Source organism: Macrobrachium nipponense, chromosome 2 (genome assembly GCF_015104395.2).
Source record: "Macrobrachium nipponense isolate FS-2020 chromosome 2, ASM1510439v2, whole genome shotgun sequence".
In the NCBI taxonomy this organism is placed as follows: Eukaryota; Metazoa; Arthropoda; class Malacostraca; order Decapoda; family Palaemonidae; genus Macrobrachium; species Macrobrachium nipponense.
In genome coordinates, this window is record NC_087201.1 from 24,819,128 (window position 1) to 24,832,013 (window position 12,886).

A 12,886-nucleotide genomic window follows, 5' to 3' on the forward strand; every position below is an offset into this window, starting at 1 on the left:
CCGTGGCACTGGCGGCAGGTCCAGGTACTCTTGGGGCAGCGGAAGTCCGGGGTCGGCAAAGGAAAAAATCCAGGTGGTGGTGGCACCGTCCTCTTTGGCACGGCAGCAATGGGTTTTTGTACAGCCACCGTGGGTGTCACCGACATTATATGGGGCGTATATACCAGATGTGGTGGCATCTCATACGCTGGTGTCGTTATTGAGGTAGTGGTTGTGGTCACCGCACCATGAGTGACCACCGCCGACCCCGCCAACCGCTGAAGCAACCCCTGGATGCTGGGCACTCCCTGCAGTCCCAGCGACTCCCACACCTGTCCCAAGTCGTCCTTCGCTGATGGCACACCTGCGGAAGCAACAGTCGGGTTAATTGGAGGGGCTCCCTCGCACCTGGGGGGCGACACACCCCCCCCCCCCAGAGCGGACGGAAGACCCGTAGTACAGCTGTACGTCCGGGTAGCGGGCGCCCTCCTCCACACTCGACGGATCGAGAGAGGAAAAGGACTCCGCTACCCCCCCCGCAGGGGAAGGCGCGAAACGTGGGGGCTGGCCGGGAGGCAGGAAAGAGGACGAAGTGTCCGTCACCAAAGGAGTCACTGGACTTTCCGATGACTTCTTGCCGCCTAAACTAAGTCTCTTCCTGCCCTCGTACAGCACCCACTGCGCCTCGGACCAATTCATACAAGTTACACAAGGTTCGTTGCGGGAGCACTCTCGCCCCCGGCAACGAGTACAAACCTCGTGGGGGTCCACATCAACGAATGACCTGAACCCTCCACATCTACGCCCCTCCAGCCCGGGACACACTCTACGGGCGACTGGAGGGCGCGGTGATATTTCCATTTCTTCCAATTCACTCATTGCAAGAATCAATAGAATTGTGAAAAGTACTTACAATCACTCCTGATTTATACAGAAAGAGAAAACAAATACTCAAACTCAAAGCGAACGACAAGGCGGGCAGAGCGATGGCGAACACGTCCTTCCCACACACGGCCGAAAGCAAAAGTGATTTGTTTACCTCCCAGTCGCGCGGCGCGCGACGATCGGACAAGCAGTTAACTACCGTTCTCCCCTTGTTCGAAGCTTACGACCGTTCCAGCTGCCGCTAGCTACTTCCTATTGTTAAAGGACCGAGGGTTTGTATTACGTATCGGAACAATGTAAAAGTACTTACAGTCACTCCTGATTTATACAGAAAGAGAGGCAAATACTCAAAGTCAAAGCAAACGACAAAGCGGGCAGAGCGATGGCGAACACGTCCTTCCCTTCATACGGCCGAAAGCAAAAGTGATTTGTTTACCTCCCAGTCGCGCGGCGCGCGACGATCGGACAAGCAGTTAACTACCGTTCTCCCCGTTGTTCGAAGCTTACGACCGTTCCAGCTGCCGCTAGCTACTCCTATTGTTAAAGGACCGAGGGTTTGTATTACGTATCGGAACAAATTAAATTTGATGCAATTAATAAAGAAATGAAAATGAAAAGAAAAACTGCATTGGCGAATCCACTTTCATTGCATTCTATTCATACAAAATAAGAGGCTCTTGCCGAGCGCAATCAAGCTCTCGGCAACGAACGCACAGGGCAAAAATATAATGAAAAAGAGTACTTACATCTTTCAATTACACACTTTCGCCCAAAATACATGACTCGGCGCGAGTGCGCCCGCCCTCGGCACCGAGACATAATTCAAGGGTTCAATTCATGAAAAGAGCGGAAATCGCCGTCTCTACGGCGATAGCTCCTGTTGATTCATAATTAAGTAATGAAAATGAAAACAGTGTACTTACAGTTTCATTTTCAAGTCAAACCAACCATTAGTAGAAAACACAATATAAACAAAGCATACGACGATGAAGCGGGCAGAGAGCGATGACGAACACGTCCTTCACACCCGCGGCCGAAAGCAAAAGTGATTCTTCACCTCTCGGGCGCGCGGGCGCGCGCGCACGATCGACAAGCAGTTAACTACCGTTCTCCCCTTGTTCGAAGCTTACGACCGTCCCAGCTGCCGCTAGTTACCTTCCTATTGTTAAAGGACCGAGGGTTTGTATTACGTATCGGAACAACGGACTTTTCGAAGTTCACAACGATCCCCAGATCGCGACAGAACTCGAGCAGTCGATCCCTGTCCTGTAGCAACTGCGAGCGGTAGCTCGCCAGGACTAACCAATCGTCGAGATACCTCGCTTCAGACGTATCCCGTGCGAATGGGCCCAAGCAGACACCAGAGTGAACACTCGCGTGAACACCTGTGGGGCGGTTGAGAGACCGAAGCAAAGTGCCCTTCATTGGTACACCGTCCCGTCGAGGATGAAGCGGAGGAACTTTCTGGAGGACTGATGAATGGGTATTTGGAAATACGCATCCTTCAAGTCCACCGAAAGTAAGAAATCGTTCTCCCTGATTGAGTCGAGCACTGAGCGTGCCGTCTCCATCGTGAACCGGGTCTGGCGAACAACCCGGTTCAGGGGGAGAGAGATCTATCACACCGGGCGCCAGCCTCTCGTAGACTTTTCCACCAGGAAGAGTCGGCTGTAAAAGCCCGGTGACTGATCCGTGACGATTTCTACCGCTCTCTTGCTTCAGCATGGTCTTGATCTCCTGTCTCATGCTACGTCTTCGAGGACCCTGGAACGTACGACTGCTGTTGGACCGGGTTGGAGGTGAGGGGTGGCCGAGATTCGAAGGGTAATAGATATCCGTCCCGAAGGACATCCTACACTCCCAGGTCTAGGTGCCGTAGCGCTGCCAGTTGCCCAATGGCTGGCCAGGCACTCCCCCACTTCCGGCAGCAGGTGAGGGGGAACGCCGTCCCTAGCGTTTCCCCCCTTTCTTCGACTTCTTCCCAGAGCCTCCACGGGAGGAGGAGGGCTGGAAGGAGGGCTGGTTACGGCTCCCCTTGTTAGAAGTCGAAGAAGACAGAGTCTTTCTCCGGGGCTTCGACGCAGCTACCGTCTTGGCCACCGAGGAAGCGCTAGCTGAACTCTTAGAGTTGGCCGCAGTCCGAGGCTGCCCAGAAGCCTTCGAGACTGCCTGGTGTACCAGACGGTCACTGTCGTCAGTGCGCCGTCTGTCCACCGCAGCGTCCACCATCTCTCCTGGGAAGAGAGACGTGGAACTCCGTAAAGGTCCGTTGCGAAGTCCCAACGCCGCTTCACGCACAGCCGCCCTGGAAACCCGAGTAAGGACAGCGTCCCTTCGTCGGAGAACCAGGTTGGCCCACAGGTTCACCGTCTGGTGGGCAAGGAAGGAGATGGCTCTTCCTCCAGACTGGCAAAGTCTCCTAAAGGCCGAGTCATCTTCAGGTGAAATTCACCCGGAGTTGGCTGCGACCTTAGATCTGTGAGGGACCACAGATCTAGCCAGGAGACGGCCTGGAAAGCTGCCATGGCGGTAGATTCCAGGCCGAGTTGCCTCTTGCTGCGAGAACCATAGTTCTCGGACAGGAGCTGCTGCAGAGACACACCCTGTTTGGGCGGCATCGGGTCTTCAGATGGCACGTAAAACCGCCGCTGTCGCAGCAGAGGAGGTGGAAGCAGCTTGCTCGACCTGCTAGCCTTGAGCGAACCGTCTTGTCCGGAAACAAGCGATTCAACTTGGTCCAGCAGTGAGTCGGCAAGCTCGGAACGCGGCAAACCCACCGTCGGTCTGGGTTCAATCTTCGGGCCCCAGAACGACTCGAGCCGAGACGTGGGCTCGGATGGTGGGAGCGGCGATCCTTCCCCGAGGTCGTTGTGCGGGACGAATCATGCGCAATAACCTCGGCAAAGTTCCTTTCCTATGGATCTCAGGAGTGACTGCGTAACCTGCGGAGTCGGACCATCCAGCCCTTCAAAACAGGAGCATCTCCCGAGAGCCCTCCTCCCTCAAGGGAAGGAACAGCGACAGACCCCTCTCGGTCTCCTCCAACCACTTGTGCGTACGACCTGGCTGGTCAGAACCGTGCCTGGTACGTACGACGACGTGGTGGGATCCTGAGGGGCGCACCCCTCACGATCATTAGCAGACCTGACGCTCCCTCCCCCTCGCTCGCTGGCAGAACCAGCGGGCTTGGAAGACTGCAGGCGATCGTCAACCCACGGTGGCGATCGAAGCTGCAGACCTAGTCGAGGCCGTCTCGCTGTGGAGAACGGCTGGACCGAGAACAGCGGCCCCGGTCTCGTGTGTCAGAAGAGCTGGTGCCGGTCGCCGTACCCGATCGCTGTCTGTGCGAGTGACGGTCAGGCGACGGCGAGCTCTACTGTCACGGTGAGAATCCGGGTTGCGTGTCCTCACGGCGCGTCAGTTCGCTGGTACCAGCCGTGGCTGGTGCCGGCGAACGGGGGGACCTGGGGACCTTTCCAGCCTCAGCCCGTGGCCGGTCATGGACCGTCACGTCCGCCCGGGTAGCCAGCTGCTCGCCGCGAGAGCGAGAGCTGGTCTGGTGAGAGTCGCGTGAGCGGCTGTCACCAGTCTTCCGCTCCGTGCCGTGAACCTGACGCTGAGCGGACTCAGAGGTCTGGTTCCTGGCTGCACGGTCGCTGTTAGGCGACCGTACACTCGATACCTCTCGCGAACGAGAGGCCGAGACGGATCCTGCTGCCGTGGCCGAACCACTACCAGCAGGTGAGAAGTGCCGGTGTTAGCCGCACTCCTCTGGTCCCCGTAGTCTTCTTCCTCGCGGAAGAAGAGACGGGTCCTGCCCCCGAGGAGCAGGGTGACCAGCGGAAGAACCCCCCGTCTACAGAGCGAGACGGGCCCTTAGAAGTTCCCGAAGGAGACTTCTTAGGGGGGGGAGAGACGACCTTCTTCTTCTTCGGCGGGGGAGCCTTAGATGAAGAAGGGGAAGAGGCGGCAGACGACGATGACGACGAAGAAGACGATGAAGACCTTCCTCCTCTTCTTCTTCTTCTTCGTCAACCTCCTCAGGACCGACGTCAGATCTGACATCCAGAGCGGAGCCGGGGCTGCTGTTGCCGAAGCAACAGGGCCCGGACGCACTGTCCCGAACAGATCAGCATCGGGACCAGCGGGGCCGGTGGGAACAGGAACAACGTCAGCAGGTGCAGGCATCACAGGAACAGCAGTAGAGACGGCAGGAGCAGGTACAGTAACGGCATCAGTGGTCATCAACGTCACGTCCGTGAACGGCGGCTGGGCAGGTACGGCAGGCTGTGCAGGCTGTCCAGTTGGACGGACCAGCGAACAGACATCCTTGGTACTGGGAGGGGGAGGTCCAGGGGCGAGCTCTTCGGGCACACGAAGCGGTCGCGGCAGCACGGCAAACCCAGTTGGCGGCATCACACTCCCCCGTGGTACGGCGACTGGCCCCTGCACCGATGTAGTAGGTATTACAGAGACCGCGTGCGGGGTGTACACCAGGTGAGGAGGTGAAACGTAGCCAGGTGTTGTAAGGGTCGTGGTGGTGGTCGTAACCGTCGCATGGGTGACCGCCACTGAGCCAGCGAGATGATAGAGCAGCCCCTGGACACTCGGCACGCCCTGCAATCCCAACGATGCCCACACCTGTCCGAGGTCGTCCTTCGCGGCAACCGCACCTGAGGAAGCAAAAGTCGGGTGATTAGCAGGATCCTCTATCCGCTCTCGCGAAGACGAACGGATAGAGGACCCAGAGTACAACTCGACGTCAGGGTATCTTGCGCCCTCCTCCACTCTCGACAAGTCAGGTGAGGAGAAGGACCCAGAAACCCCCCCCGAAAGGGAAGGCGCTAAACGTGGAAGCTGAGCAGGCGGCAGGAAAGAGACGAAGTGTCCGTAACCAAAGGAGTCGCGGGAGAGCTTTCCGACGACTCCTTTGCAGGCCTTCGCCTCCTCCCGCCCACATACAAAGTCCACTGCGCCTCTGACCAATTATTACACACTTCACAGGGCTCGGCTCGGGTGCCTTCGCGCCCCCGACACCGAGCGCACAAAATATGTGGGTCAATTTCCGGGAATGAGCGGAACTTTCCGCATTTACGCCCTTCGGTACCCGGGCATAGTCTCCGTGGGGTAGCGAGGCGAGGAGATTCCATGATTGACCAATAAATCACAATTAAATGAATAAAGAGAAATTATTGTACTTACAATGATTCTTTTATACACAAACACAACAATATACTCAAGGAAAGCAAACGACGAGAAGCGGGCAGAGAGCGTCGAACACACACGTCTACTCGCTGTGAGGCCGAAAGCAAAAGTGGTTTGTTTACCTCCCAGTCGCGACCGCAACCGCGCGCCTGTCGGACAAGCAGTTAACTACCGAACCCCTTGTTCGAAAGCTTACGACCTATCCAGCTGCCGCTAGTACCTTCCTATTGTAAAAGGGAGCGAAGGTTTGTATGCCGTGTCGGAACAAACAAGTGATTCTGCAAACATCGATATGGCGTCAATCTTTGAAATATTTGGAGTGGTAAGAAAAAATTCGAAAGCGTTTTGGGGTAGTGTGCACTGCGTTGACCACACTTTTCATTACCCTCTGTTAAAATCTTTAAACATGGCCTTAATTTCTAACTTTGGAGAAAAATACTTCGGAAGGAGAGTAGAGGTCTTTAGCTCCTTCTCTACCACCAACAACTCCTGACTGATGACCATCTCCAGTGTCAGGACGTGTTAAAGTACTTTTTCTGAAGGTGGCAAGCGTTGATTGTAGGTGGCCTGTTTGGCCTGCCGTGGTGATTTACCCTAATTACAGACAACTGACAAAAAATACTGGTAAATTCATAATACCTAAGCAACCAAACTACTACAGGTAAAAATAATTAACAAAGTAAATAACCATTCGTAAATTTATAAAAATTGACCAATTAGGCCTACCGTAGTAGAACTAGGCCTGCCTAGGCCTTGAACCTCACGATTAGCTAAAATAAACATTCACAAGGACAAAATTTCTGCGAAGAAAACTCTTAGAGAGGCTACGTCACACCCCAATTGCTTGTAAAATAACAATTAACAAATAAATAGTAAATGAAAGAATGACTGACCATCGCAGACGTCAAAAATAGGTAAACCAACCATAGACTTGACAGTTAGCTACTACACAATAACTCCGTCATACAAGTCATTTCACGCTATTCATTCCATAAATACAACATCTTACAAGTAATACGAAGCAGATTTATCTATAAGAGTAAAAGTTATCTGGGGTCAACGGAAAATACGTAATATCAAAGGGGTTTACCTTGTCTTGCATCACGTCCATTGTGGTGTTTGTTTACATCCAAAACCACTCAACGAAGGAAGGGGGAGAGCTCAGGCACGAAATTGCCATATGAGAATGACCTTTTCAATTAGCATTTTACGCACACTTCTGCATCGGAGTGCAATTTAACATACAAAATAAACCTAAATTTGTATAAAATACAACAAATAACACATCGTCACCCTCTGTGTTATCAGAAATTTCTTCGTAATATCAATCCATCAAGAAACAATGGCATCATTCCGATTCGTCACGCCCGATCTGCGCATGCGCAGTAAGATAAACCGGCTGATTTAAAAATCACGAAAGATGGCCAAACATTTTCGTGCTCTTTGGGGAGTTAATAGGATTATAAAAATGTCACTTCATGTATTGTAAGTATACTCCTGCGATTTCTCAATATATCTCATGAAAAGCAATGACAAGTGGCTGGGGACAACTGCAAATCTGGGTAATGTAATCATGATTTTGATTTTATGAGAAATTCCGTCATATAATTGTTACGTAGTCACCACAGGAGAATGACTCGCATCTAAGGGGCACACCACTTCGTTTATAGACACTAGAATTTAGATTAGGTGCAGCAATACCGAAGAGGATAAATTTGAAAGCTTCCGTTTCTTTTATGAGAGTCTTCGTTGTTCTGAAGATTCAATGAATAAGCCTACCGTAAGCATGTTTGTGTCATATCACGATCATTTTTAATCAAGAAAACGAATGAAGTATAGAGAGAATATATGAGTTGGATTTGCTTGCCTAGTTATTTTGTACCCACCTAAAAAAACACACATACAACCATGTGCCGTGGTATAACTATTAACCTGTTAAGATAAAAAAAAATGTATTGCAATCAAAATTTGTATGAAACTTGAGAAATTATCAGCAGTTGCTGTAAATATAGACCATGGATGCTTATGTTGCAATAACGGGCTGATTTAATCATGGTTAGGAATGGGAAGATGCAGACTCACGGTTATGTGTGCGTGTAGCTATAGCGCGCTAGGTGCATAGCAGCTGCTTCAGTATTTTTTAAACTGTGAGTGATTTAGTGCCAAATAATATATTATTATAATAATATAATATTTTGGAACAGTGATGCCAAACTTTTCAAACCTCATCATTCTCTTCTGTCCTAAATTTATTCACACAACGAATCGGACAACTGTCCATCTTTGGGTTACGTAAAAATTAAAAACCAATACATTTCTACAAACGAAAATTAATACAAGCAACACATTGAATATTATAAAGTTGTTGGTTAATTTTTTTTTCATTTGTGGGAAGTGGCGGGGTATGTGTTGATGGTTTGCAATCTGGAAATCTAAGGACTAAACTGACGAGACTAACTAGGTGTGCAAGTTGTAAATACCATATATCCTATTCCATACAACTTAATCAACAGAGATATCCCCAATTAATGTAAAATGACGGCCTCTGGCGACGATCTCCTGCTTTGTAATTGGTAGACCGTCCAATCAACTTTTCTTAACAATTTTTACAGTGACAAACAAACTTATGGAAAACTTTACTGATGTGATTGTCTGAGGTGGTAGTTATCAATGTGGCAGCTGCCCTGAGTGTGTAGCAGTTTTCCAGGCGGTATTATTCTAAAACACCACACAAGAAATCTGTTATTGGGTTACACAGAACTGCGCTGGACTGCTGAACGAAGGTAGCATTGCTAAGTATTTCTAGATAGGAAGGGAGACAGAAATGTTCATTCTTTTGAGAAAGATTACACATTTTCCTAGCAATATTTGCTTTTCATGGATTCATAGTGTCGAAAATAATTTTTATAGTTATTAATTATTTTCTTGATAAGTTTAATTTCAGGTGGTTTGCATTGCTGCAGTCACAATAAGTTGTAGGTCCCGTTGCTAAGTTGCCAATTGGTTCCTAGCCAGTAAAAAAAATCCAATCCTTCGGGCCAGCCCTAGGAGAGCTGTTAATCAGCTCGGTGGTCTGGTTAAACTAAGGTATACTTATTCTGTATTTGGGAGATCACGGGGACAGATAACTGATTAAAATTATGAGGATTGCATGGTTAAAATTACAATTATGAGGATTGTGTGGTTACAAATGAGTGTTGCTGGGTAGAAAATGCAATAGTGATTTTGCGCGGGCCGTGATTGAAAAGGAATGCATGTGGAAGAGAGGTTTGTTGGAGAGTCTGAATCTGTGGCTCACTTGTGTTGGGGAGTATAAAAGGGTGGTTAAGCCAGGCGATACAAATGCAAAGGAAAGTGTTAGGAAAAAGGGATGGAGTGGTGAGCTGAGTGGCGTTCCCAGAGTAAATGAGACCTTTTGAAAAAAGGTGACTGTTAGGAATGCACGATTTCAGATGAAATGAAAATATATAAATGAAATGGTAAGCGAAATGCCTTGAGTTATGTCTGTTTATTGCCTCTTGGAAGCAAGGATAAGTAGATGGAAGTTTGAATTAGACTAGAACGATGGATGAAAATGTATGTGGTTAGGGGAGGAAGGGAAAGGGAAAAAAAACAGAAATAGGAGGTTTAATGAAGGAAAATAAAATTATCTGAATTGGAGTGATCATGTATAGAGTTAAGGAGACGAAGGTGAAGGTTAGAGAGACGAAGAAGACGTGATAAAAACAGGTTAGTGAGCTGGAACATTTGAGAAAATAAGCTATTTGACAAGGAAGCGAATGTAGGAAAGGTTAGTGAGACAATCATGGACATCAGAATAAAAGATGTCTGATGAGACCTGTGTGCGAAGAGAGTGCGGTGCTTGGTTGAAAGAGTGAACATTTTGATGATTTGAGGAATATGGAAGAGAGAGGTGAGGCCCACCCTCCCCGTATGGGGTTAGTATCATCAGTGCACTGTAGGCATTACTTGAGGTTCGTTGCAGCGTGCCTTCGGCCCTTAGCTGCAGCCCCTTTCGTTTCTTTCCCTGTATCTCCTTTCATATTCACTTTCTTCCGGCTTGCTTTCCACCCCCTCCTAACAATCGCTCTGCAGTGCAGCTGCTTTGAGGTTTTCCTCCTGTTACACCTTTCAAACTTTTTACTGTCTGTGGGATGGTTGAATATGTGTAATGTCTGTTGCCAAGAGGGCAGCGCGATTGGCGCCAATGTTGCCCGCGTGTCTGCAACTCACTTGCAGTCACACCTGTGTATGGACTGGACGTGTAATAAAGCACTGGAGTGATACACTGGTGTCCTTCTGTTTCCTACATAGTGCAGTGAGTAGGATGCATAAAGAATAACCATGTCTACACCAGGGAGACTGTCTTTCACAGTACTCCCGTTGGACTGGCGTCAAGATCACCAGCTCTTCAACATGTGGTTGCCGAAGGTCGAGATGCATTGCAAGCCCTTAACGACCATTTGGCTACAATAGCGAGTGGCTTGCATCTACAGAGTGGCCCCAGGGCCCCAGCCCCACCACTACCGGAGAAGTGTGATTTGGAAATGTCATCAGCCTCCTACAGGACTTGGAAATGGTCCATGACACATTGGCTTAGGCTACATAAGCTTCAACCAGCAGATGCAGTTCAACACATTAGGCTTCATTGCACCCCAGAGTTGCAACGTACGCTGGATGCCAGTATAGTGATTTACAGTGGGCTAACTTGTCTCCAAAAGGGGCTTTGGATGCTATAGTGGCCATGGTTCTAGGTGTATTGAACCAGGCTGTGCATTGGGCTGAGTTTTTTGTGTATGTGCAAGGGCGTGAGAAGTCTATTAGTGAATATTTTGCAAAGTGCTCCTAGCTGTCCTAGCTGTCATTGTGATTTGTGTGAATATATGCTTATTAGAAAGCTTATGGTAGGTCTAAGGAATGAGATATTGAAAAGAGACCTCTATAGATCATGTGATTCTGTTTGTAGTGTCGATGGCCTAAGGGCAGTATGTGCAACATACAGGCAGCTTGCAAAGATGCATCCATGACCCAGCATGACACATGGCATCAAGAGCCATGTGCGGTCAATGTGGAGACAGAGCCCACCCCCCAACTCCCCTGAGTGTGCAGAGGCAAAGAGTAATGAGAAGGCTTCAGTTCCCATCAGTGCTCATGTGTGTGGGAACTGCGGAGTGCAGCACGAGCCCAGAAAAGTGTTGTGCCCAGCGAGAAATAGTGTTTGTCATGGCTGCCAAAAAATTGAAATGGTTTAGTAGGAGCAAGAAGATGGTGAATGATGCCCCTGCTTCATCAGTAACACTGGGGGTAGTCACTGCCGGGGTAGCAACCCCCAGTAGGTAGCCTACTATACAAGTGGTAGTGTTCTCATCAGTGTATAGCCCTAGGCCTAAGGTCACAGCCCTGTATAGGCTGTGGTAGACACTGGGGCCCAAGTGTTTGTTGCAGGCCCCACCCTGCTGTCAACCCTCATTGAAAGGCCTGCCCTTTCATGATGCTCCAGGGTCCTATGTGATGTTGCCAACATTAGATTGGAATGTATGGGGACTGGCCCCCATTGCGTTCAATATGGTGACAGGACAACCGTCCTAGAAGTGTACTTCATCAAGTCTGCAAGGTCATTCTTTCTTTCATTGGCTGCTTGTAAGGACCTTGGCCTCATGCCCCAGTCCTTTTCCCACCACTTACCGGTGTCAGCAAGCCTCGCACTGGAGCATGAGGCACCCACGCCCATTGGGCAGTCCCTGCCTAAGCCCTCATCCATGCCCTTCCCACCAGTGGAGGAGAACGTCCCAAAATTGGAGCAGTGGCTCTTGCGCCATTTTTCATCATTGACATTCAGTACGGAAAGGGAGCCCCTTCCTGTCATGGAGGGAAAGCCACACCATATTCATCAACTTCCAGGGGAAACCCCCTATGCATGCCTCACCCCAGCATCAGTGCCAAAGCATTGGAATCAGAAGTGAAGATGCAGTTGAGCCAGGACGTCAAGAAAGGCATCATTGAGGAGGTACCTACTGGTGAAGCAACAGATTGGTGTGTGAGGATGGTCATTGTTGCCAAGAAGTCGGGTCAGCCCCGCTGCACTGCGGACTTTCAATGCCTCACTGCCTCCTGCAGGAGACAGACGCAGCACACCCCTGCTCCTTTCAACATGATCTCAGGGGTACCTATACATTCCTTTAAGACAGTGGCAGATGCGATTTGGGGCTTCCACTGGATGGAGTTAGATAAAGAAAGCCGCAGACTCACAACCTTTATCACTCCCTGGGGGCGTTATCGGTACAGAAGAACACCCATGGGACACTGTTCAACTTCAGATGCCTACACCAAGAGGTTTGATGACGCCATCAAGGACATTCCTTGAAAATACAAGTGTGTGGATGATACTTTTCTGTATGACAACAGCGTTGAAGAGGCCTTCTGTCACACGAATAATTTCTTGGACACATGTGCCAAAAAGGGAATAACCCTCAAGCCAGAGAAATTCAACTTCTGCCAAAGAGAAGTGAGCTTCATCGGATTTCAGCTGGGATGGGATTCCTATAGGCCCACAGAGGAGTGTCTAGCTACCATACATAGATTCCCTATGCCTGACAACCCCTCTGTCACTGACATCAGGTCATGGTTTGGCTTTGTCAATCAGTTGGCACCCTTCAGAGACCTCCTGAAGAAGTCTGGAAGCAAGAATGTCTACTGGGATAACAACCTACAAGAGAGATTCCACCAAGCACAGGAGGCCATATGCAAGCTGGCCAAGGATGGGCTGGTATACTATGATAAGACCTGACCTACAGTAGCCCTAACAGATTGGAGCAGA

At 49.8% G+C, this 12,886-nt stretch overlaps 1 protein-coding gene across 2 annotated transcripts in view; it reads right to left on the reverse strand.

Moving 5' to 3' along the window:
* Positions 1-7,383, reverse strand: part of LOC135220491 (ADP-ribosylation factor-like protein 6-interacting protein 1) — a 106,212-nt gene extending 98,829 nt beyond the window's left edge. The window contains exon 1 of one of the 2 annotated variants that reach the window (XM_064257626.1): positions 7,160-7,383. In XM_064257626.1, the coding sequence (XP_064113696.1) occupies positions 7,160-7,180 (21 nt within the window). In that variant the 5' untranslated portion in view covers positions 7,181-7,383. Of the gene's footprint in view, positions 1-6,962; positions 6,983-7,159 lie in introns of those variants that run through there. The other variant, XM_064257627.1, reaches the window with a different exon arrangement.
* Positions 7,384-12,886: the final 5,503 nt, after the last annotated feature.